The following is a 27,830-nucleotide window of genomic DNA, read 5'->3' as shown; positions in this document are numbered from 1 at the left end:
TAACTTTTTTTTTTCCTTCTGCTTCAGTACAACTAGGCCTGCCACTATAATCAATGTATCGACTTATCGCACAACACATGGACATGACCTCAATCATTTTTGGTGATTTAATATACAGTTGAAGTCAGAATTATTAGCCCCCCTGTTTATTTTTTTCCCAATTTCTGTTTAACGGAGAGAAGATTTTTTTCAGCACATTTCTAAACATAATAGTTTTAATAACTCATTTCTAATAACTGATTTATTTTATCTTTGCCATGATGACAGTAAATAATATTTTACCTGATAGTTTTCAAGACACTTCTATACAGTTTAAAGTGACATTTAAAGGCTTAACAAGGTTAATCAGGTTAACTAGGCAGATTAGGGGAATAAGGCAAGTTATTCTATGGTTTGTTCTGTAAACTATCAGAAAAATATATCTTAAAGGGGCTAATAATATTGACCCTAAAATGGTTTTTTAAAAAAATAAAAACTGCTTTTATTCTAGCTGAAATAAAACAAATAAGACTTTCTCCAGAAGAAAAAAATATTATCAGACATTCCCTTGCTCTGTTGACCATCATTTGAGAAATATTTAAGAAAAGAAAAAAAAAATCAAAAGGGGGCAAAAAAACCTGACTTTAACTGTATATTGCCCATACATGAAAAACAATTCTACCAACATGCTAATTGTGCAACCTCTCTATCTCTATCGGAGGTGTCAGTATAGTTAAAACACTATAGTATTCACTATAAATTGCTATAGTATATTTTCATGTAGGTGTCTGACAACTAAAAATAGATCTGGTAGCAGATATCAGAGCCTCTGTTTACCTTGCTCCTTACCTTACTTTTTTTGTTAACATTTATTATTTCTTTGTTCTGGCTAAGTGTTTTTAAGTTCTGATTGCAATGACTAATAATTAAATTGTTAAAATTTAAATGACTATAATTAAATGAAATATTCTTAAGAATAAAATATGATGTGTTCTTTGGAATAGTGTGCTTGCATTGTGATGCTATTATACTGTCGTTCTGGCATTTTTTAATGATGAGTGGCAGAAAATAGTCTTAAAATGACAATAATATTGTTTATTGCAATATATTTTGGTGCAATATTTCGTATATTAAAAAATTATATTGTGACAGGCCTAAGTACAATATTAGCGATGAAATTTTTTTTTCTTTCTTTTTTTTGTTGAAGCCAGAGGTTTAGTTGAAGTCAACAGCTACTGGCACAACTACGTACATATAGAGGCAAAACAAAAATGAATACTCTTAATACATTAAGATCTTATGCAGCAAATCAGTTTGTCTCTGCAAGAAGCTGAACATTTTTACAATATTCAAAAAATAAACACAGCTTAATGCATGAACGTATTCCAGACATGTATTTATTTATTTTTGTCTTGTGTTGTAGCATGATGGTCAGCCCTACTGCCATAAACCATGCTATGCTGTCCTCTTCGGCCCAAAAGGTACATGTCGGAGTTTCCACTCTAGGAGGAGCTATTGCTTCATTTTCAGACAAAAATCTAACATTGTTATTATTAGTGATACTATAGACCAGGGTTGACCAAACTCAGTCCTAGAAGGCCGGTGTCCAGCATATTACCTGAATCAGGTAATCAAGCTCTTTGTAGGTATACTAGAAACTTCCAGGAAGGTGTGTTGAAGAAAGTTGGAGCTAAACTATACAGGACACTGGCCCTCCAGGACCGAGTTTGGACAACCCAGCTATAGACCATTTCAATGTGGAGATTTCACTGGCCCATGAACATTTCTTGTTGTGAAACTATTTCATAACTGTAATTTAATCATATCTTAATATTAAAACAGCTATCATAACATTATTTATCAATATGTGGGCATTGTTGGATTCTTGAAAGCTTTGGAAATTAAAAATGTAATACAGGAAATAGGTTAGCACCATTTTTATTGTTTACATCCCGCATAATGGTCTATAGTTCTTATGTATCATTAAGTTTTTTTATCATAAAGAATGCTTTCTCTAAGGGTTATACTAGTTGTTAACCAATGTACTCTTTTAAACCTCTAGGTGTAAACACTGGTGGTGTTGGCAGCTACATCTACGACAAGGAGCCCAACGCTGAGGCTCAGCCTTGACTTTTCTTTACCTCCTTTCTTACTTCCTTCCTTCTTTTTTTTTTTTTTTTGAAGTCCTTGGGAAGCCTGAATTTATTATAATAACAGCCACTACAAGGACCTCACGCACTTTCACATATGCCCCACTTCTTGCCTTATCACAGGTACCCTGTGCCAGCTTGGATCTTTCACAAAAATGCCGCCACGTACTACAACAAATGCCTCCAGCTCCAGCTGCACCATTGACAATCCCTCTTATTTCTCCACTTTCAAGTCCTCCACCCCAAATCCTGCATGGTTAATTCCGACCATATCATTCGATTGAATTTAAAAGTAATTTATTTAACCCTATTTAGTCTCTTTGTGTGTGTGTACAATCATTAAATTGTTGCATACCCAAAGGAAAATCTTCCACAATACTGCATGTACAGTAGGATGTGCGTGAAATGTGTGTTCTAGTAGCCGATAAAACAACAGAAGTTCACTGAGGGAGCTTTGTTTTATGCGTCCGTTTGAATCGCCTGCCGACAGAGAGATGAATTTCACCTCAGAGGCTCTCCGTGCAGGTGCGTTCGGGAGCACATCACCATAAATCTGAGAAATATTGTCAAACCCAGATTTGCTCTTTTGGCCGTATGGAAGCATTCCTAAGTTAAACATTAAAAGGAGGTCTGCAGGACATACTGTATGCAGACTGTAAAGCCAAACGGCTAAGCTGTTATTTATTTTAACGGGAGGACAGAACTTGCTCCCGGTGGGCCGCTGTCTTGCTGAGTTTAGCTCCAGCTTTTTATTGAACGCACATGAACCGGCTAATCAAGTCTTCCAGATTACTACATACTTCCAGGCTGGTGTGTCGGGAAAGGATGGAGCTGAAAACCCACAGGAGCCCTTCAGGAGCAGGCTTGGACACCCCCTGATTTATGAGGTTGCTACAGTGCTACATTGTATAGTGCACATGGGAACAAGGGTGTTTGTGACTGGTGCTGGGTGAGCAAGTATCTGCAGCTAATGTTTTTGATGCCAATCTAGTTCTGTTACATGACACTTGGAAACGGATAAAGGAAAAGATTTGACTAAGCTTTTGTATCGTTTGTGTTTTCAGTATTTTAGACGAACCCCAGTTTCTCAAAGTGTTGAAACTGAAGTATTATGTTTCTCTTTAGTTGATTAGCGAGTAGTTTGTTCGACTTCATTCTCACTGAATGTGTATTTAGTTTTTTTGCTGTATCAGGCCTTTGTTCTTTTGAGAACTTTCTTATGCAGAGCCTGCATGTCAAGTCCTGCTGCTTCTGTATGTTTAATCCCATAATAAAGTTTACATAACACTTAGTCCTTAGTCTTCTTTAAAGTCCAGCTGAATGTGACTGCTGTAAACATACATGCTCTTACAAGACTGGGACAATATGGGTGTGGAGGTAAATTGATATAGAATCCCCTGCCACTTTATTAGGTACAGTTTAGTACTCTCTCATACTTGTTTTTACCTTCCAAACTGCTTTAAATCTCAATGGCATAGATTCAACAAGGTGCTTGGAATTTCAGCAGATCATCTTGATGAGCGGTGCCCAAACTTTATCTTATAAACTTGATTGAGGGTGGTGGGCTGGAGTTAAATATACTAAACTGTTAAGTTGTCATTGTAATTACCTAATTTATTATTATTATTTATTATATAATTTAATTAATACTATAATTTATTACATTTAAAATAGTTTAATTGTGTAAGAATTATACATTTTGTATGTTTTTAAATGAACATCTTACAATAAAAACATGAGAAATCTAATTTATAACGCTAAAAAATACACTTTGCCTTGATTCAATTGCTGGTTTCTTCTGCAATGTCCGCTATCCATCAAGTAACTGTATTTAATTTATTTTTTTAATCTAATTCATTCACAACATTTAACTAAGACATTTAATTTATGTTTGCTTTTTTTGTAGGTCAACAGTTAAAAAAACAAAAGTTATGTAAAATTAGAAACGACAATCTCTGTTAAAGGATCAAAACAAACAAATTCCCCATCTTTCTCCTTCTCTTCTCAGATGGGATGGAGGGCCAAATTAAAGGTTATCGTGAGCCAACTTTGGCATAAATGTATTGAGTTGTTTGCATTAACCCTATAACCATATATGGTAACTTCAATGCCATTTATTCATTCGTTCATTTTCTTTCGGCTTAGTCCCTTTTTCACCAGAGGTCTCCACAGCGGAATGAACTGCCAACTTTTACACAGCGGATGCCCTTCCATCTGCAACTCAGTACTGTGAGAGTACTCATACACTCTCATTCACACACATACACTACGGACAAGTTTGTTTATTTAGTTCACCTATCAAGCATGTTTTTAGACTGGGGGAAACTGGAGTACCCGCATGAAAACCCACGAGAACATGGAGAGAACATGCAAACTCCATACAGAAACGCCAATTGATCCAGCCAAGGCTCAAACCAGCAACCTTTTTGCTGTGAGGCAACAGTGCTAACCACTGATGTTCAAAAAGTCTTGTGATAAACTCCAGTAACACTCACTTTCAATGAGTTAAGAGTTAAAGGGTTAGTTCACCCAAAGATGGAAATTGTTATTAATTACTCACTCTCATTTGTGATCTTTGTTCATCTTCAGAACACAAATGAAGATAATTTAGGTGAAGTTTTAGCTCCTTCATCTTTCATAGACCAAGTCCAGAAAGCTACCAAAAAAACAGCCTTCATTGGTTTAATCAGGATATTATCAAGCTACAAGAACACTGCGCACATTAAATAAAAATAACAACTTTAAATCTAGTAAAGCGTTTCGACCACTCTCGCAAGGTGAAGTAGTGAGATTGGCAACTTCCAAAGGTCATGATCGAATTGGACTTGTTTAAAAAACTTTTGGACGAACCAAGGTCATATCTTGTGGAATCAGAAGGAAGAGAATACAGACGAAACCGAAAACACATTCTTCCAGTCACAGAACCACCACCACAACCGTTTGAGCAGTGTGATGTCACTTACCTAGTTTCAGACCACCTCTGTCGAGTCTAAACACGAAGATCCCATTCCAGAGGAAATCAGAGAACATTGCACCTCACAAGAAACCAAGAAGAAACCGTTTAATGCACATTCAACAAAAGTTCTTTCCAAAACTCCTTACGTGACCAGAGTTGGTCATCTTTGCAAACCTACAAATACAAGGACTGAGATGAGAAAGAGAAAACACTCAGTTGCTGAGTAACAATACTAAACGTATAGAAGTTTGATTAATGCTTAAAATCTGAGCCGTTAAAAGTGTTATATCCTCTCTCTAAGCTCAGTTTACCTTTTAAAGACATTTCTCAAAAAAACTTAAATTTTAATTTAGTTTGCTAAGCAATAATCTTTAGTTAAGAAGAAACTGTCACGGTTAAAGGAGGTTGTAGAATATGTTCTGTCATGCTCTGTACATGCATGTACAACAGTGTAATGGCAGAAAGAAAAAGCCATCATGTAAAGGTATGTGAACTGTCTGCTGTGCACAAGTAAAGCTTCTAAATGTTATCATGGTCTCCTGACTCGTCGTCTAAAAGTGTCAGTATAGGGAGCGCATTCACACGTCAGCCACCTGGTCGCACCACCTGGTTGTGCCACTGACATATTACCTAAAATGCCCAATAGTATGCAGCCTTGGTGCAAGCTGAAACTGCATATAACAGTGATGCAATGTCAGACACGATGCAATCAACAGAGCTAGTGACGTCACTGTGAGAGGTAGGGTAAGTTAGATGAGCACATTTAAAAGCATTGGATACAGCTCAGATTACACTAGCTCGGCATCCAGACCCCTCTAAGAATGCGCCAGTGGTTTGATTTGCGCCAGTCCAGTGCACAATATACAGACGAAACTGTTGAATAAAGTCATTATTTTTGTTTTGTGTGTGCACAAGAGCATTCTTTTTTCAAACATCATTCTGAGGTCACATAAACTGTTCATTTAGCTAAAAAAAAACACATAGTAATACTTGAAAACGCTGTGTGGACATAATGATTTATTGAGCTTTAACCTATCCTATAGACTGATTTCACGAGACCACTATTTTTAAAAGCGAAAACAAGGCTGCAGTGGGAAGACACCCGGAAGTATCATTGAGAGTTACATAGGAATGTTGTGTCGCTGGCTGTAAATCTTATCAGCGAAAAGAAAGTGACACAAATTTATCATTTCACCGCCTTCCAAGTGACCCGAAGGTCCGTTCTGAATGAATGTTAAAAATAAAAAGGGACGTCAGAGCTCATTTTCAGCTAAGTTAAGGGAAATGGCACTAGCTAACGTTTTCTTTCCCAAACACACGTTTTAGATGCCATTTATTAAACTCAAGTTATTGATCTGATTATTTCACTATATTACTTGTCACGATACTGAATTAAAAGAAAAATGTACACAGCAAAATATGGGGACCCAAAACAACTCTATGGGTGTTAATTTCAACACTTTGAAAGTGTCTCATGGGGTCCACTCAAAACAGAGTTAAATCAACACTTTCAAAAGGGTTGGCACATTGACACCGAAGTAAGGGTTAATTTTAACTCTGGGCAGAGTTAAAAAATGTAACTATATTTAACACCGCCTGGTGTAATATATTATTTTATTCAACTCTCTTGAGTGTAAATATGGTAAAAAACTCAAATAGACTGTAAATTACAAAAGAAAAAACATTTTATTTGAAAAAATTCACCACTTCAACAATTCATTCAGTTTTTAAAATGCAACAATGTCAAATATGCTTTAAATGTTTTATTAGTACAGACAGTATCAACAAAATATGTATGACCAGTGCTCAAAAAGGCTGTTTCAGTCCTTTGGTCCAAACTTGATGTTTCATCAGTTTTCTTCTGAACGCATAGTTTTCTTCTGAAATTACATTTTAAACAACTTGGCGTGCAAATCTTTCACTTCGGGTGTTTCCTTGGTCCTCCATATCAAACACAGCAGTTTAAATGAAGGTATAAATGCTGGAAACTTGTGTGAAAACAAACTGGAGCTAGGAAATCTCATCAAGCATGTCCTGTGAATGAAGTGCTTCCCAGCCACAGGATGACCTTTTTATCCATGACGATGTAGTAGCTGCTGATCGCTCGTCTGGTGGTTCCTGATGCACGGATATAGGGTGATGCTCATCTAAGAACTCTTCAAGACTCCAGCATGACTAAGATAAATGTTTGAAAACAAATTGCAATCAAATTCTATGAAATATTTAAAAGAACATTTAAAGTAAATAAAACATTCAAGAAATCTAAACTCACCTTTTGAAAATTTTCATGATGATCCACAACTTGACTCTCCCAGCTGGTTGAGGTGACAGGATATGGAAAAGTAGAAAAAACACACACATCACTGTTGGATCTCCAAAAACAATAAGGTTAATCACTATGACTAGAACTGGAAAAACAGGCAGCTGTCTGTCCAGAATCCTGAATTTAACACAACACTTAGAGCAAAATTTAGAGGAGCTTAAAATCTTTTATATCATTTAGTGATGCTGACTTCCCCAAAATACTGGCCACAGTGTAAAAAATATTCATAAACTTACAGTTTTCTGTAAGCGTGTGCGTGTGTGTGTGTGTGTGTGTGTGTGTGTGTGTGTGTGAGCGTGCGTGCGTGTTTCTTTACCAGATTCAACTTGTTGGGCCCTTTCAGGACCAGTATTGACGCCACCTTTCCTGGAGTCTAGCAGATGTTTCAGGTCCAAATATAATCTTAACTATTAGGATAAGCAGAAGAGAAGTGCAGAGCAAAGAGCAAAACATTATTTAAGTAATATTTCACCCACAATACAAAACTTATCACCTTCATGTCATTTGTTATTCTCTAATGCTCTAATACCCTCTCAGCTTATTGTGAAACAAATACAGAACTTTATCAAACATACCTTCATTATTATCACCACATATGACCAAGAAGGTGTGCTTGGTCATTTCACCAACTCTGGAAATACACCATCCGTCTCTAATCAGCCAATCGTCACAGGGTCTTGTGTTATTGTATAGAGAACTGTGGGTGTTAAAAAACAACAAAACATTAGTATCTAACACATATGCATAACCTTCAGATAAAAAAAGAGAGATGAACATCACAAAGTATGCCTCACACTTTTTCAGATATCTTTTGATTCAGATGTTGATTATTGATAATAAATCTACAAATCAAACCTGTATCATCATTAGGCTGATCAAATATGAATCAGTTGATTAATTTTACAGACAGGTGGCTGTTTACAACGCACTAAATTGTCTTTAATAAAACGGAAATGTTGTGTACAGTACATGCTAAGTTTAGCCTAGTTTTAAGCACAATATCATGCGTAAGAAAAAGCTTGACTAAGATGTTCCTAACTACAGAAATAGCCTAACTTACTAACGTCAGACATCCCGAGTTGGGAAAAGTCATTTTCGGGGGATACAGAGTTGATTTGCGGGAGGTAGCGGGAGAGATGAGTACCTGAAGAGCGGTGGGGTGACTTGCGCGCGACGTACCTGAAGAGCTGGGAGGGATGCGGGGGAGAGGGGTGTGCAAAGTGTTTAATGACCGGGCGGGAGACGCGCGATTTCCGGGAGATTATCATTCATTTGCGGGCATCTACTTAGGCATCTGGGAGTCTCTGTGCATTTGCGGGATAACGTTAACGTTAGTCCCGCAACTTCCGGGAGACTTCTGTAACGTCAAATGTCTGAGAAAGTGCAAACGCGGTCATTTAAAGACATTAATGTTAACATTCCGACTTTAATGGTTGTCAACACTTAATATAATTCAAGCGTACGTTATCACGCGAGTCTATGGACTAACGATATGGACGGCCACGAATGAACCAGTTTAAAAGGACTGCGGTGTTTAAAATAACCAAATTAACATACACGGATAACAAACAATCATATATTTTAATCAGGAAGCCTTTAACAAGTAAGCATATGTTCATTTACTCACCAGATATGTTTTAGAAACTCTCCAGAGCTTATGGAAACCGTCCTGTGTTGTCGTTAGCATCCGGGCAGAGTAGGCTAGCGCTCCGGGGATTCCCTCGCTAGTTTGCTTAGAATTAAAGGAGAAGTGTCGATTTTATTTTACAGATGGGTAACAACGCACAAAATGGCATTAAGCGTGACAGAAATGTGTTGAACATGTACATTTGATGTTTTTATGCACTATGTATGCGTGAGCACATATAAAAACATTCTTGAAAAGAAGTCGATAGTAATGCAGTTAAGCTAGATACACAAACGACCATGAATGAACCGCAGAAGATTAAAATTGTCACTACATTCTAAAGTTATTAACTTAACAATATGTTTACAACTGTATTTCCTTAAAGAAAGTCAGTAAAATACCAACATTTAGGTAGTTTGACTCACCAGTTGCTGTTCTAAACTTCAGATGGAAAATGGCGTCTGGAAAATTCTTCAGTGACTGGGGCTGCATGAATTCCCGGATGTTGGAAATAACACCACCAAGTGTAAAAAAGATAACTCCTTGATTTCGCACTGAATAAAATCAATTCTAACTCTTATTATATTCATTTATCAAAATCTAATTCTTTAACGTCAACACTTTACTCTGAAATGCTTCAACACCGAGAATTTAACTCTGATGAATTTGCTGTGTAAATTTCCCGCTAACAAGTATTGGCTTTCTTAAAACAGCACTGATTTGCCATTGTGTTCACATGCTCAAAGGAAATTGGCGATTTGGCCGAGAAATTCATCAGTTCACCCTCCGCTAAAATCTTAAAGCGAAAGTCGATGACATCACGGACCCGATACCGGGTACAGATACAGAGTTTAAGTAGTTAAATTCCCATAACTTTTCTCCACATAAAACATTTTTATGGAACAACACTAATATTAAAGTTGAGTAAATCCTTATTGTTTTCTAATTGGTATGACAGAGATATATTACATTTATTTTCCTTATTTGATGACTAGGGGAACTTGTTAACTTATGAACAGTTTATGAAAATTCATCAATTTCCAATCCCATTCAAGAAATTACACATTATTGTAAATGCTATCCCAAAAGAATCAATACATCTAACAAAAAATCATATTTTATATATAAACAAAAAAACATAAAACCCTCATTATTAGAAGGTGTTAGTGTATATGATAAGAAATGCAACAACAAACTTATCTTTCGAATTCTCCAACAAAAAAATCAAATTGCTCCAAGAGGGAAATCATATTGGTCAGCATTAATAGAGGATGTTGATTGGAAAAGAACATGGCTTCTCCCATATAAATATGTAATCCCAAACAAAGCAAAGGAAATCCATTTTAAAATTCTACACAAAATATATCCGGTCAATGCATTTATCTTTAAATTTACTGATATTGCAGATCCTTGTTCCTTTTGTCAGGAAAATAAGGAAACTTTGATTCATGGTTTTTTTACATGTAAAATCTCACAAAAGTTTTGGTCTGATCTATATAATTATTTGAATAAATGCCAATCAAAAAAACAAATCTTTAAACTGAAAGATATTATTTGTTATTATTCTAATCCCAAGAACAAAAATGAAGAATATATATATAACTTTTTTATATTATATGCAAAATTCTTTATCCACAAACAAAAATTTCTTAAATCGTCTCCCTCGTTTGCCCATTTTTTAATTGAAATTGATTCCATGCTTAAAGCTATAGGTCTATCTAACAACAAAAAATTCTGGAAGTTAATAGAAACTCATGAAAATATCATGCTTCCAGTATGTTAGTAATTAATGCTTTCTATATTTTTAATTTAATTTAATTTCTATTACTCTTTTCTTTTTACGTATTGTTCTTATAACTTTGTAATTGTATATTCTTGTATTGCATACTTCTACAGATTACTTCCTGATTTATATTGTAAATTTTTTCTTTTCTAAATAAAGATTCTGTTTGTTAAAAAAGAAAAAAGAGTTCAAGTCGTTAAAATGGCGGCCGCGTGAAATAAGCGTATTAATGGCTTAATCAATCAGAATCAAGGACAACACTTATCATAAACACCACCTCGAACATTTAACAGCCTGCTTAGTACACAAATGTTGCCACATTAAAAAGTTAACATCTCCATAAACTATGACACCACCTTCAAACTATCCACCTAAACATTTCCCATCTGACAGAGCGATTGCTTTACAGGATTTATTTATTAATTGTCTGATATTTACAATTCAGTTTGCTCAAAACAAATCATGCAATATATTAGGAATGGCTTCAAATTCCCACAACTCAGCCTGACAAGTGTGTGAAATATAGGCATCCATGACGGCGCCCGACAGCAAATATAAGGTGTGTATTTCTTTAGAGAATATCATGTTGTAACAGGAGACTCTCTTTGTAGATAGTATTCTTTTCTAAGCATTTTCTGAGAGCAAAAGAGCACGGCTATCCGATCCCAATGCAAACAGAGGAGCAGATAACTTCTACAAACATATCAGAGGTGTAGAATAGAAGATTTATGATGCCGTGATTACTGTACATTCATATTCAGCGTGTTTACAGCTGGTGAATGTAACACTTGTTTGTCTTCAGATTTTCACATCTTTATCCTTTCATGCCATAAAACAGTCACTTTTAAAATGCTGTTAATGACTTTTACGTGCAATTTACGTAAATGCATTGTAAACTGAACGTGTTGCTATTCTTTGTTATACAAACATTTAATATATACACTACCTGACAAAACTCTTGGTGTAAGAGCAACAAATAACTTCTAGTTGATCATTTGGAAAAGTGGCAGAAGGTCGATTTTTTTTTTTTGATGAATCATCTGTTGAACTGCATCCCAATCACCACAAATACTGCAGAAGACCTGCTGGAACCCACATAGACCCAAGATTCCTACAGAAATTAGTCAAATTTGGTGAAGGAAAAATCATGGTTTGGGGTTACATTCAGTATGGGGACGTGCAAGAGATCTGTAAAGTAAAAGGCAACAGCCTGAGCTATCAAGACATTTGTGCTGCCCATTACATTACAAACCACAGGAGAGGGCAAATTCTTTAGCAGGATAGCACTCCTCATATTTAAGCCTCCACATTAAGTTCCTGAAAGCAAAGAAGGTCAAGGTTTCAGGATTGGCCAGCCCAGTCACCAGACATGAACATTATTGAGCATTTCTGGGTTAAGATGAAGGAGGTGGCATTGAAGATGAATCTAATCTTAATGAACTCTGGGAGTCCTGCAAGAACGCTTTCTTTGCCATTCCAGATGACTTTATTAATAAGGTATTTAAGTCATTGCAGAAATGTATGGATGCAGTCGTGCAAGATCATGGGAGTCATACACAATATTAATTCTTTTTCCACTGCACCATGACTCTATATTCTATGACGTTTTTCTAAGCAAAGTCTTTACTGCCCTAATTAATTAAAAATCAAGGCATCATCATATATTTTTTTTGCTAAAATAAGCGTAATCTAAAGACATTTGTCTCTCAAATAAGCCACTTTTTTATGATCATAGGATCAACTAGAAGTCAAGTTATTATTTGTTGTTCATAAAACTTGGATAGGCGACAAGACTTTAGTTAGGTAGTGTATATATTTCAGGCAGACATATATACACACATTAAAATAAATTACAGATAGGCTAATGAAAGTTGTTGTAGCCGTGTTCACTCATTCATTAATCCCTATATAGTAATGGACAATGTTACGACCCTGGTCTAAGTTCAAGGACGTAACATAAATAAAACACTCGACAAATAAATTCACTTTTATAAAACCTACAGTCCAATTATTTTGCTGCATCCCAATGCATACTATCCGTCCTAAATAGTATTTGAAAATAGAATTAGTATTTCCCAAACCATAGTATGTTGAAAAGAGTATGCCAAAGGTTCCCGGATGGTTTACTATTTCCTGTCAAAGTTTTAAGTGTAGAAGTGTAACGACCGGGGAGGGAGTGACAGATACAACTGAAGGTAAGATTTAATATGCAGGTTTATTCAGCGTCAGGCAAGCAGTGGTCAAATCAGGTGTAAACAGGTATGTGCAGGCAAATCCAGAATCGTAGTCAATACACAGGCAATAGGTCATAAGGCAGGCGGCTAAACAGGCTAACAGGGAATACAAGGCTAGGGTCTTACACAGAGAAACAAGACAGGGAGAAACGCTTCATAATGCTACTGAAACGGCTAACAAGACTCGGCCAACTGGATGGGTTCATGAATGGCTTAAGTAAGGTGTGTTATCAGTCTTTGACAAGGTTCAGCTGGTGAGTGTAATCAAGCGAGATGAATGAGCAGGCGTGCTTGTTTGGAAGAAGTGCATGTATGAATATGTAGTCCTGGGAAATGCGGAAGTGAAGTTCATGATTATAGTGGAAACCAGCGATCTCCGGAGAACGATCGCTGGTTATCGTAACATAGCCCCCCCTCTAAAGAGCGGCTTCCAGACGCTCCAAATACAGTTCAGGCGGGAGGTGGAGCGGAGGCGGAGCAGGGGGAGGGATGGAGGGCCAGGACCATGCAGCTGGCGCGTACTTGGGGCGTGAAGCCGAGGCGGGCCTGGAGCGTAGAGCTGCGGAGGACCCGGAGAGTGGAGTTGCAGTGGACCCGGAGCGTGAGACAACGGAGGGCTTGTAGCGAGGAGTCTGGATGGTGCCGGCAGGGAGAGGAGCCGGGCTGGGACCGGCAAAGCGAGGAACTGTGACCGTTCGGGAAGCTCAGGCGGCGGCCGTTTGGGAAGCTCAGGCGGCGGCCGTTCGGGAAGCTCAGGCTGCGGCCACTTGGGAAGCTCAGGCGGCGGCCGTTTGGGAAGCTCAGGCGGCGGCCACTCGGGAAAACAAAAAACAAGCTTTATAGAATTATTCATTGTGTGTTGTCTTAGGCAGACTCATGGCCAAGAATTAAGTTTATTAAGTCTGTTCTCCCTGACTCATCATCCCTCTTTTTAGCTTCATGCAAAAAAATCTATCAGGAGGCAACGAGGCATGCTTAGTCTAAATAAGATCACCATCATATTATCAAAACTTTTTTTTGTCAACTTGCAAAACTCACTATGTGTCGACACCTCTGCAAAAAAGGCTATTACGCCGGCTTCACAACGCATGAGCGGCGCGTAAGCGGTTCGACTATATTTTCGACGTCCATGTCCATATATCTATTCATTCTTGGGCTGGCCCGCATGGGCCCCACCTGGGCTTACCCGCCTGGGCCACACCTGGGCTGGCCCGTGTGGGTCCCACCTTGGCTGGCCCGCTTGGGGCCCACCTGGGCTTGCACGCGTAGGCCCCACCTGGGCTGGCCGGCGTGTACATTTAAGTACAGCAGTTTTCTTTTAACTTTTTAAGAACAGTGCCACTTTTCATTAACTTTTAAAATCACATTTTAATTTAAACGTTGACATTTTTTTTTTACCTGTAAGTGTGTTATTGTACAAACTATTTATTATGTTTAAAGTAGCTGACAATAATAAATATTCATAATAATTAGAATTAATCTGCCACGTTTGTGAACTGTGCAGAGCTGTAGCCGCTTAGTCATTATGGTGGTACTTGGAGAGACCATTTTTTCTGAGGTGGTACTTGATGAAAAAGGTTTGAGAACCGATGCTCTAGCCAATCACAGGGCACATCGTCTGCGTAAGTTTGCAGCTGGAAGGACATCCGCTACGGTAAAACATATGCTGGATAAGTTGGTTGTTCATTCCACTGTGGCGACCCCAGATTAATGAAAGGGCTAAGTTGAAAAGAAAATGAATGAGTGAATAAGTTTGAACAACCTGTAAACTTAATTATTTGAGCACAAACATAACTATCATTGGGGCCATGAAAAGTCATACAAAAATATATGAATGAGATTTTAAAAATTCAAACAAATTAGAAAGAAGTTATGAAATATCCATTGATGTCTTCAGAAATAAATAGTGACTTTTTCCATGTCGAAAATCTTTCAAGCATTAAAACCCCTGGTGAACAGCTCATATCTAATCATGCTCTCGAGTCTGTGACTCCTCTAAACGCTTTAGCAGGGATCTGTGAAATAATTCTGCTCGGCCTCAGGCAATCCTATAAGATGATATGTTTTTGATGCTGATTTTAGAGCTGGATGTAATTTAGTGACCTGCTCAGCCTTCGCATTCAGTCCATTTATTAAGGTGGAAACCATCTGCTGGATAAATCTATGGGCTTTTTCACTGGGCAGGAAAATCTGTTTCAGAAATAAGACTAAGCAAACACTCAGTCAGAGCATGATGAAAGATAATATTAAGAATAGGTGCAAATTCTTCCATATTCACTTTTTTTCTTAGCGTTTCCTCCCATTTATGCCCAACAGTCTGGCCTTCATTGCTGTGTGATGATGCTGTGATGTGATGATAAACTGTCCTGTCAAACTGTTCCAACTCCAAAAGTGAAATGCGCAGCAGACATTGACCATCTGCTGGATGGATTTATTCTCTTTCCCCCGACAGAATCAAGAAGACATTACAGCATTTTTTAGAATCATGAGTGCTGTCGCCTCCCAGCAAGAAGGTTGCTGGTTCAAGCCTCTGCTGGGTCATTTGACGTTTCTTTGTGGAGTTTGCACGTTCTTCCCGCATTCACGTGGGTTTCCTCTGAGTGCTCTGGTTTCCCCCACAGTCCAAGACACGCGGTACAGGTGAATTGGGTATGCTAAAATGGTCCTCAGTGTATGTGTGTGAATGAGAGTGTATGGACGTTTCCCAGTGATGGATTGCAGCTGTAAGGGTATCCTCTGCATAAATCATATGCTGGATAAGTTGGTGGTTCATTCCACTGTGGCAACCCCAGATTAATTAAGAGACTAAGCTGACAATAGAATGAATGATTGAATGAATAACTTCTGCAGTCCAGTTATTTGTAGTAAATACAAAATGTTTCCTTATTTATCAGGGGTCGTCACAGCGAAATGAACTGCCAACTATTCCATCATATGTTTTACCCAGTGGATGCCCTTCCAGCCACAACCCAGTACTCTAAAACCACATGTCTTTGGGTTGTGGGGGAAACCGGAGCACCCTGAGGAAACCCACACCAACATGAGGAGAACATACAAAAAGAAATGCCAACTGTAAAAGCCGGGGCTCGAACCAGTGACCTTCTTGCTGTAAGGTGGCAGCGCTAACCACTGAGCCACCATGCCAGCGTTTTTTTAACAGTAATATAGTAAAGTGTATAATACAGTATTTATGACACTTTGTTAATGAATGTCACAGCATACTCTGGCGTTTACAGTAAACAGATCAACTGTAACGAATACTGTGGTACACGGTAAGAAAAAATCCACATGAATTAATTGTCCTCAAAATAACGTAAGAATCGTGCTGTTCCAGCTAACTTTAATGAAGTAGTTTGTTAGTAATAAGTAGTTATTAAGAAAATCAGTAGAGCGTATACTTTTTTAAACAGTAAACTGTGGTGTATTGTAGTATATTCTACCCTATAGTTGTGGAAAACTATTGGGTAATGAGTATATGTTACTGTATAATACAGTATAAACATTAATTATAGAATTACCACAGCAGATTAATTCAAATGCTTTACAATATTATGCTTCAAAAACAATGTTGTTTACTATAAATTACTAGTGTTTTTCAGATTTTTTTGAAGCTGAAAAAAAATTGTTTTACTTCTAAAGAAGCGAGTCGTCCTTGTTAATTATGTACCATATTCTTAATATATCAATTACACTTAATAATGTATAATTAATATAAGTATGCATAGTTAAATAGGCGATGCAGTGGCACAGTAGGTAGTGCTGTCGCCTCACAGCAAGAAGGTCGCTGCCTCGACTGGGTCAGTTGGCGTTTCTGTGTGGAGTTTGCATGTTCTCCCCGTGTTCGTGTGGGTTTCCTTCGGGTGCTTTGGTTTCCCCCTCAAGTCCAAAGACATGCGGTACAGGTGAATTGGGTAAGCTAAATTGTCTGTAATGTATGTGTGTGAATGAGTGTGTATGGATGTTTTCCAGAGAAGAGTTGCAGCTGGAAGAGCATCCGCTGTGTAAAACAGATGCTGGATAAGTTGGTGGTTAGATTCGCTGTGACGACCACGGATTAATAAAGGGACTAAGCCGAATAGAAAATGAATGAATGAATAATTAAATGTTATTACTATAGTTAATTACAATTAATTACTTACATTGAGCAGGGCACAGCAGAAATTCCTTACATGGTGTTTGATAACAGCCAAAAAGCTGCAATTATTGCACTGGAAATATGTTTATCCTACAACCGCTAAACTATGGCTTGAAGAATTGATATCTACTCTGCACTTGGAACAACTATAGATATCTTTTAAAAGGCAACAATTTCACAAGATTGGATCTTCTGTCACTTCAGGGGGAATTCTTTTCTGCAAAGTTGTTTTGGTTATCACTGTAATGTATACTTACAGGCTGGGGTTGGGGTGTTTTTTGTGTGCAAGTTTATACATTTCAGAAAATGTATTATTTTGTGATTATTGCAAGTCTATTCAATGACCAAATAAAACTTATTTGACCATAACATTATGCATAATAACATTCAACTAACCATAAAGTAAGAACATGTAATTAGTCAATATTACTCAGTAGTGAGATGAATATTTACACTGTGACAAATTGTAACCATTGATTTAAATGATTATATAACTATAGACTGTGTTGCCAATTTGTCCATTTATATTTATTTTTACTTCACGGAGGCTGTTTTTTTTTAGATGTTTGCTTCCAGTTTTGGAGTTCAGAGAGTTTGAAGAGTTTGGGAAAGGACCGGAAGTGTATCCTGGAAACTAAATTGCTCCCTTGTGTCGGGCCGGAGCCGCCGTTCAGTCATGTTAGCCTGAGCTGCAGTTGCATTTCACCAAATTTGGAATATTAATTTGACCTTTTTAAACAGTGTTACATAATCTGTTGAAAGTGGAAACTTCACACAAATGAAGTTTCGACAGAGAAAACAGAAAAATGCTTACAGGAATTTACTACAGTGTTTTGATTAGTGAGGAGATGATGGACCAGCCCCGGGGAGGATTCTTTTTTTTTTTACATCAGCTCAACATTATGGAAATAATGTGGGTTTACCTGTTTAGAAGTTTCTGGCAGAAACTTGTGATTTTGCTGCTTTAAAACGGTTATGTTAAGGGTGAAACTTGCTCTCAACCAAACACCATGTGTGGAGCATTATTACCCCTGCTGTGCTCTTGTACAGTTGCCCCCAAAATAATTGTGTGATGACTGACTATATATGTATATATAGCCAGAAACATATATGTCCATATATGTAAAACACTTATTTATCCACAAATATGCCAGAAACATATATATCTATTTATGTAAAACACATATGTCCATTATATATAATGTGCCTGATATATGCCAAAAACCTATTCATTCACTTTCTTTTCTGCTTAGTCTTTTTATTAATCTCAGGGTTTCTGCAATTTAGGACTTTTTAAGACCTTTTTAATACCATTAAGTATTAAATTTAAGACCTATATCACAATTTACAACACGCATATACACAAAGAGAAAATGCTAAATGACAAAATTAGTGGTAAAAAAAAATGTATTAGTAAAATAAATTGAACAGTACTAAAGACAGGTTAGATGCACCATTAAACTACAGGAAAAACAAACAAACACCTCACGAAACGGACAAGGCTTCTATACTTGACGTGTTGGCCATTGATATATTCTTTTAAATGACAGGGCGCAGTCAAAAGAAACTGACAGTAAAATCAGACGGATAAACAGAGAAGTGACAAGGTTCCGGTACTACGTCATTTCATTAATATCACTGAAGATTTTTAAACTAATTGTTTAAAAATAATAAATGTTTTATTATTTTTGCAATTTATTATAATGATTCTAAAGATTTTTATAACCTTTCAAAAATTTTTAATCAAACTTTGATGCATCACTTGCTTTTGTTTATATTTCGGACAGTTCTACTTATTAAAGTTACATAATAATGACAACAGATCATGGTTTGCTCTACTATTATATTTTTTATCATCGCAAGAATGAAGAAAAAAAAAAAAAAGTACACCTACTAAAATACTGATGTTTTTTTTTTTTTTTTTGCCCACTCAACAATTCACACATTACTGCCTGGCTAGTTTCTGTCCTCTACAGATAAGATAAAAAGACAATAATGGTCCAACATTCCTGACTATTATCAGCAATAAAGCCTAGAAAAACAGGGCATCAATATATTGTAAACTGATAGGTTCATATACTCCTTTCCAGTTATCAAAGAAATAATTTGTTCCCTAATTATAGTTTTGTAACTATTAAATTGTTTTAAATTCAAAATAGTAATATGTCCTACATATGGCAGAAACATATGTCCACACAAAGTGGCAGTTCTATTTATTTAATGCATGGAAAACAATTACACAAAATCACTGGGATTTATGTCCTATTTTAACCTCAGGAAATTTTCAAAAAGACACTTGTTGGGTTTATATCACTCTAATATGACAGTGGACACAGTATACATACACACAGTTCTATCCAAACAGCTTACAAAAGTTGATTTTCATCATTGGTGCCCTTTACTACTGGCCTTGAAACACAAAGTCTTCCTTATGAATTTAATTTCAGTGCCATATATTTGTTTGGTGTTTATATCATATCTAAAATATTTTTTTGTTGGTCATACCACATCATTAATAATTGCTTTATGTTTATGAGGCTTATTCGTTATATAACCATGACATATTTGTCATTTTGCACCCCAAAAAAACTCTAATTTATATTTAGCTTTAATGACAGTCTTGAAGCTGTTTTAGTCTAACGGATGTTCCCTGTCCTGAATGAAGTCATTGTTTGACTCCTGCAGAATCCACACATTAACTAACGGCATGTGTTTATCCCACATAATTAAATTGTTGAATGTCAAGAGTAGGGTGATTGCAATGTCTGTTTTTAATAAAACATCTCTGGCTCCCTGTAAAGTAGCTGAGTCAACATTTTACTTGACAAAAAAAAAAAACTCCAAATAAAATCATTCAACAGCTCAGACTGCAAAATCAATACAGTGTCAATATCTCCATCCATCACAGTCACGCACTAAAACAGTCGTTATTCTTTTAAATATCCAAAGCCTCATTCTCTTTCTTTCCTCTCGTAACGATACACAGATGCGCATTCACAAACACTTCATGTTTAGAACTCCTATTTATTTCTTAATCTGCAAGCACAGCCTTGATTCCACATGTGTTGCTGGGACCTAAAAGTTGCAGGAAATCCCCCAATCTTTGTGTCCGTCTCATTTCAGCCTGTAGGGAAAAACACATTTCTGATGTTTAGCACTGAAAGCCTTTATTTTCATAATGCGAGTGGGATGAAAGAGAGCCAAATGCAAGTTAAATAGTCCTAAAAGAACACCGCATTTTGGCAAATAGTCTCATTTTACAAGTCATCTGGAGTTAAACCGTTTAGTTTTAGTTTTTTTTAATTATTATTATTTTTTAATTATTAAGTTAATTATTATTAGCTTTTAAAACCATTGTTACATCAGTTCCTCCAGTTTTATACATAGGTTAACAATGTTACACATTTTTCTAGGCCAGTGGGCACAGGCAATATGGTGATCTTGCCTGAGATAGGAAGTTACAAAGTACTATAACCAAGTAGCGAAGTACTGCAGAGAGCGGCTTTTTAAATCAAGATTATCACGAGCCATATGTAGGCTTGTTTATGAAGATTACTATGAGAAAGACAAGGATGACTTCACAGATGAGACAGAGGAAGATGATGAATTTCACATGACTGATGCTGTCCTGTTTGCACTGTAATAAGACCCATTTTGCTTGATCAGATCACAAGTAAACAAGAGAGACACGTTCAAGTTCAAAAATATGCAATTTAAATGCTTAAAGTTGGAGTCTTGTCCACTGCCAATCATACTGCATGAGATTTCTCTGGTCTTTCCATCTAAAAACACAAAACAAGTGCTATTTTATAAAGATTTTGTTCTAAAACTATATTTGATAAAAACTTTATGCATTCAGATTTATTTCCTTTATTTTATATCTAGTTCATATTTCCTAATACAGAATTTATACTGTTTAACAGTTTTTAATAGATTTTTTTATTGACTATATGATTTTACATATAGGTCTATAGTGTTGTCTTTAATTAATTTCCAAAAAAATCTAATTAAATATATTTTCAATAAATAAATAAAAAATCAAATATAAAATTAAAAAAATCAATATATTTTGGACAGAATTTGATGTAAAACATAAAACACTAATTATAAATATATACAGGCCAACATAATTATTTTAAGAGTGTATGAACATGAATGGCAGCTGTTGATTTTGATCTAACAGTCGCAAAACTACATGATGATGACCGCTGTGAGTTTGATGATACATGGGATGACTTTTTGAGCAATGTTGTTCCCATATTCCAGAGTGTGATAATGCTTGGCTATTTCAGAAAAAAGGATGTGTGGTCTTTCTATCTACCTATCATCTCTCACTATTCTTTAGCTTAGTCCCTGATTGTAACAGCCTAATGAACCACCAATTAATCCAGCTCATGTTTTACGCAGCGGATGCCCTTACAGCCACAACCCAGTACTGGCAAACACCCATACACTCTCGCTTTCACACATGCACTTATACACTAGGCCCTAATTTAATCTATTCACCCATTCCGCATGTTTTGGGACTGTGGGGGAGACCAGTTGTTTACTTACCTAGTGAAACTAAAACATGTATGGGTACTTTTTACTGAAGTACTTTTTTGAGGCCGTGCTTCTTTACTTTTACCTAAGTACAAAAGTGTATTCAGTACATCCAACTTTTACCAGAGTCATTTTTAACCTGAGTATCTGTACTTCTACTTGAGTAAAGGGTTTGTGTACTTTTGCCATCTCTGAATCTTGCAAACAATGGCAAGGTCTTACCTTTAAACTATTATCCCATATGACAGATAATTAAAGTGTTGTGTCTAAGGCCCAATCCCAATTCCACCCCTTAGCCCTTCACCTTACCTTTTGCGTGTGTACATGAAGGGGTAGGGGTGTCCCAAATCTTTTTAGCTTGAAGGCATAGGGCTAAGGGGAAGGGCTATATAGCCCTTGAAATTGAGTTTTTTAGGAGCACACTCGAAACCAAGGGGTAAGAATATTACCCAGAATACACCAGCCACAACGGCGGTATAGCTGCACCCGGAAGTAAGGAGATCCACAAATGAGTATTTTTTTTTTGTCATTATTACGAATTGTTACAACAAACAAGTGATTTAATATATGCATTACCGTTTACGTGTTTTACTGTAATGCTTTTAAAAAAAAAAAGCTAAAATAAAAACAGATAAATTTCGCTATCTATAATCCATAATAACATTCTGACACTGGAATCCCCAGTCAGACAACTGGCTGGGAATGAGCTTTTTTTCAGTGACTGCTACAGTATAATGTTAATGGTGTTTTTGGTGTGTTTACATTGATGAATATGGCCACTGTGTAAATGTGAAGTATAGTTACGATCTTATTGCCACATTATATAGTTATGATAACATTTGCCTTCAGTGATTTCCTGAAGATAAATACCAATAAATAACACAACTGGAATAACTACAGCAGTCACGATCATCTGATCTTATATGAAGCAAGAGATTGCTATGACATATGATGATCTGTGCATGTCCTGCAGTGTTGTCCCATTTCTTAGGGGTATATTTTGACGCTCTTATACCCTTCACACTCAGTTTTAAGGGCCAAAGGGAAAGGGGAAGGGGTAGGGGTACAAAAATAGAATTGGGGTTGGGCCTAAGTCTCTCTAAATGTAAAGTCCTTGAGAATTCTGAAGCTAGGACTTAAAAATTGGCTTATATGCCTTTTTCAATTCACAAAGAATAACCTTTGTCCTATAACCTATATATATATATATATATATATATATATATATATATATATATATATATATATATATATATATGTATATATATATATATATATATAATAACCTATATATACACCATCTCTAGGACCCCATCTCACGAGCATGTCACACCACTCCTCTATCAGCTTCATTGGTTTCCAGTAAAGTATCGAATTGATTTTAAAATATTACTTCTAACTTTCAAGGCACTTCATAATCTCGCTCCTCAATATCTCACTGAACTTCTCCATATCTACACCCCTTCTCGTACCCTTAGGTCAGCTAACAACTTCACTCTGGCACTCGACTGAGCAAAATGGGAGACAGATCTTTTACCTCTATGGCTCCTAGGCTATGGAACTCACTTCCAGTAGTCCTTAGGAGCAATGATAGTCTTTACAATTTTTAATCACGTCTAAAGACCCATCTTTTTAAGCAGGCTTTTACTTAACAATTTTTTTATCATGTTTTTATTATGTTCTTTTATATTCGCTATTGCGTTTTAACTTGTTTGGTCAATGATTGTTTTTAGTAATGTTTAAGTTGTTTAGCATGTCTGCTGATGCTTACTGTAAGGCGACCTTGGGTGTCCAGAAAGGCGCCATTTATAAATAAAATGAATTATTATTATTATTATATATCATGTTCATTTGTTAAAACTGTTTAGTTTTACCATTTTTGAATCCCTTCAGCCAATCTCAGTGTCTGATGGGAGCACTTTTAGCCTAGCTTAGCACAGATTGTTGAATCAGATCAGACCATTAGCATCTCATTCGAATATAAAAAAAAGAGTTTTGAATTTTTTACTTTTAAAGGTTGTCACATCTGTACCATGCACTGAGACTGACGGGAAATAAAAAGGTGCTATTTTCAAGGTTGATATGTCTAGGAACTATACTTTTATTCTGACGTAATAATCAAGGATCTTTGCTGCTATGCTGCAGAGTACAGTTCCTATCGACATAGAAAAGCTACTTTTTATTTTCTGTCTGTGCACGATGTAACTACAGAAGACTCAAGCTTTAAAAAAGACAATTCTAAATATTTTTGTTTTAATTTTGTGAATGAGATGCTAATGATCTAATCCGATTCAATGATTTCTTTTAAGCTAAGCTAAAAATGCTCCTGCCAGAAATCAGCCGAAAAGATTCAAGAATGCTAAAACTAATCTATTTAACTGTAGGCGACTTGTAAAATGAGCCTATTTCCAAAAGAAAACGTGCAGTGTTCCTTTAAAAGCCCCTGACAGCATTACCTAAACACTGAACCCCTATCTCACGTTTCCACCATCAGCGGCTTATAATTGTGATGAAGTTGCGCAGGTGAGCTGGCAGACACATGAAGAGGAGAGAGATTGAAGAAGATGGCACCCTGCCATGATAAAAGACTGAAGGCCAGAGGGTTTGCACATTTCTTCTTTTGTTCAGGGTTGAATGAGCTCAACCACATTTTTTCATCACCACTTTGTGGAATTTGAGGACACATATAATCCTGTCAGGGTTTATTTTGCATTAGGACCAGGCTATATAATAGCTTGTAGAAGAACTTACATCTGACTCATGAAGCTTGTTTCTCTGCAGTGGATTAAAAAAACAGGACAAAAAAATTATAGTGACTTTTTCATTGTGAGTTTTTTATTATTTTGAGAGTACATCAGGGTTGTTGATGTGATGCTGGATTTATGAGACCGGACAATGAAATGGGGAAACACTGTAACTTAAATACACACAGACTAATGAACCTAATTGGAAACACAGATGAGACTGATAACTAATAAACAAGAGGGAGAAACTGGGTCAAGGAGCCCATGGGGAGCGAAAACACTAGTAAAACACATTCAGGGAAACAGTCCTGATACATTGCTGTCCACCAATTTGCTTTGTAAACTTGACCTACAGTAAGCTTTTAAATTGTACTTTAAGTTGAAAAGTATCTTATAAGATAACTAGTAGAATAGTATGTACTCCCATGGCAAAGACAATAAAAATAGATAATTGTTTAAAAATAAGTTGGAAAAATCTTAGTTTTGTAAAACAGCACTTAATATAACAAATAAAATACTTGAAAAGAAGAAAAATTTTATAAGAGCTAATAATTTGGTCTTTGACTGTATCTTAATATTTTCTGTAATATTTGCCAGCACTAAAATCCCAATTATCAGGAAAAAGATTGAATAGAAAAATATTAAAAGAAAGATCAGTATGATTTGTGAAATTGTCTACAAACCTGAAATTGTGGATAAACAAATCTGAAATATGAGAAATGTCATCAGGAAAAACGAACTGTGCGATCATATTGAATCTTGCAATTGTAAGAATTAAATCGTAAATCTTTTAAAACAGTCAGAATTGCAAGATATAAACTCAGAATTGTGAAGAAGAGTCAGAATTGCATTAAATTGCTTCACAGTTCTAAGAAAAAGTCAGAATTGCAAAATGAAAAACAGGAATTGTGAAAATTTTCTGAACTCCAAGATCAACTGCCGAAAACTTTGAAATTGTGGTGAAAAAAAGGAAAAAAGTCACATTTCAGAGTACAATTAATCAGACCTTAGACATTTCCTATAAACTTGCAATTCTGAGAAATCACGAATATGCAGGATTCAAACTTAAGGGTAAGAACTCTACAGCTCCACATTTCTCGACTTATTCTTTTTCATTTTCAAAAAAAGTCCCTTCATTTAGGTTTATTAAAATGAAATCACAATATTTTCCAATGCTCCCTAGGATACACATATCCTATCTGTCTTGGGAATCGCTGATATAATTGATTGTCTCATGGAAAATCACTTAGAATGGCCACACTGCGAGATGTGACAGTAATGCTGAACCCTTCTGTACAGTAACGCCAAACATAAGACTCCTCCATATGCTGAGTTCTTTGTCTTTTCTTCCCCCGAGTTAGAATTGTCTGACTATTGTCAACCTTAGGAAGTCAGACTTTAAAAAAAAAACTATGGACAAAACAACATTCACAAGAATGAGGGATAGAAAAACAGAATCACGAAAAAAAAAATCAATAGAAAGATAAATTTATCCCAAACTAAAAACATGTCTGTATTATAAAAAAGGTACTTTGCTGTTTTTTTAAACGGCGGTGCTCTGTTTTCACTTGTGAGATTATATGCTTTGAGATTTACAATTGTCATAATCACTTTTTGCATATTTCTAACTTCATAATCACAAAAACAACCATATTTCTAATATCTACTTTTCTATTAAAAACACTCCTCTAATGCAGTAAAATAAGTCATGGGACTGTATTTGGATTTGGATACAAGTGTATTTGGATTGGTGTTGGCAAAGTTGAATTTTCACTGTCACACGACGAGACAAAAATGAATTTAATTAGTTTTGTCATCATTTAAAATGCAGTAAATGATGAAACATTTCTTTTTCTTACATGGATCCCATTATAAAACTATTATAATGTGTTATTAAATATTTAAAACTTTTTAACCAAACCTTAAAACTGACTGTCTTAAGAATTCTTTAATCAACTAAAGCTCTTAAAAAGAACATGATAAAATCGTTAATAAATACCTAATTTAAGGCCTAATTTAAGGGTGCTTTCACACCAAGACTTTTGTTTCGGAACTTGTCTCAATTCCCCAGTTAGCGCGGTTCATTTGGCATATGTAAAAACCAGCAATCACGATTGGATCTGCGCCAAAACAATCGGTCCGGGATTGCCTGAATGAGGTGGTCTCAGCTCGATTACAACAAATTCTGGAGCAGAATGGTTGTAGTGAGAAAGCGATACGATCTGAAGGCTATGAAGAGAGAATGATGAGTAGGGTGGGAGGTCATTCCTACCGGTAAATGTGCGTTAGTGCGGTAAAATATGAAAGTGAAAGCATGCTAAACTATTAACAAGAGCTGTTTATCCGTTGTTTAGTTGTTTAGCTGTTTATCCCCGTTTAGTCTGGGATGTTGGCTTAGGTTCGGGGGTGAGGTGTCTGAAAAACACAGTTGAGAACCGAGTACTGTGTACTGTGGTGTTAGTAAGTTAACACCGGCAGCCGCTCCAGTTGGATCCTATGCCAATGTTGGCGACCCGGGGGTTTCACAGACAGTACCAACATGCTGAGGACCGGGGGAGGGGCTGGTTGAAATTACGGGAATTTTCCAGGATAATTAACAAAATGGGTGGGGGTCTGAAATACAGGAGACTCCCGGGAAAAACAGGAGTGTTGGCAGGTGAAAAGGTTTTTGACCTTGCATGCATATCAGCCTTTTGTTGGAGACCCTTGAAACCCAAATATGACCCTTTTTAATGTATAATAGGGGCTCTTTAAGTCTTGTTTTTCTTAGTTTTTCAGTAAAAATTGATTCGAAAAGAATTGATAAAGTTAGTAACTCCTTATATTTTTTCAAAATTAGACTACAGACTACATAAGCATGACTAGTTTTTCTTTACCCATTTATGGATATGCTTTGCAGAATCATTTATATGACCTGTTTTGTCCTGAAATACAAAACTATTTTTTAAAATAGAGCTAAGAGTGGCTGGCCTTCAAGGTCCACTGAAGCATACTGTACTTACACAACAAAACCAAAAACAACTTTCAGATTGAATTTGCATGACTTTGACTCAGGACATTGGAAACTTCACGTCCAAAACTACAAAGCCAACCAGGATTTAACATTAAAACAATCCAGGTGAAGACAACCAGCATATCGTAACTTCCTCCTTTCATTGAAGAAATGTTATTAAATGGATTTATTTCTGGCCTTTTCTCATGTCTCCCACAATCTTTCCTTTCTTTTGTCACTGAACTTCCTGTTATGCGCTTACAGCATCTAAAACCTGGGCTTCATTCCCACCATTAATCCGACCCAGACACTTTTCCGTTCCTGCAGTCTTTTATTTTGATGCTCCTCATCTGTTCGTTACGCAA

The 27,830-nt window shown here is 36.3% G+C and overlaps 1 protein-coding gene and 1 long non-coding RNA gene across 2 annotated transcripts in view; one reads left to right on the top strand and one right to left on the bottom strand.

The window, feature by feature from the left end:
- crip2 (cysteine-rich protein 2) overlaps positions 1-3,420 on the top strand; it is a 29,113-nt gene extending 25,693 nt beyond the window's left edge. The window contains exons 7-8 of the mRNA NM_213497.2: positions 1,403-1,460; positions 2,042-3,420. Of these exons, the coding sequence (NP_998662.2) occupies positions 1,403-1,460; positions 2,042-2,109 (126 nt within the window). The 3' untranslated portion in view covers positions 2,110-3,420. The remainder of the gene's footprint in view (positions 1-1,402; positions 1,461-2,041) is intronic.
- A 3,415-nt stretch (positions 3,421-6,835) lies between these two features.
- Positions 6,836-9,520, bottom strand: LOC137488130 (uncharacterized). The gene is made up of 6 exons (XR_012393060.1): positions 9,461-9,520; positions 9,036-9,140; positions 7,984-8,105; positions 7,725-7,815; positions 7,358-7,400; positions 6,836-7,260 (listed from the first exon to the last, which is right to left on the bottom strand). It is a non-coding gene; the product is annotated as an uncharacterized lncRNA (long non-coding RNA).
- Between the last annotated feature and the right edge of the window lie 18,310 nt (positions 9,521-27,830).

This window comes from Danio rerio, chromosome 17 (assembly GCF_049306965.1).
Source record: "Danio rerio strain Tuebingen ecotype United States chromosome 17, GRCz12tu, whole genome shotgun sequence".
Lineage (NCBI taxonomy): Eukaryota > Metazoa > Chordata > Actinopteri > Cypriniformes > Danionidae > Danio > Danio rerio.
The sequence above is the reverse complement of the archived record's forward strand: the minus strand, read 5'-3'. Positions and strand labels throughout refer to the sequence as shown.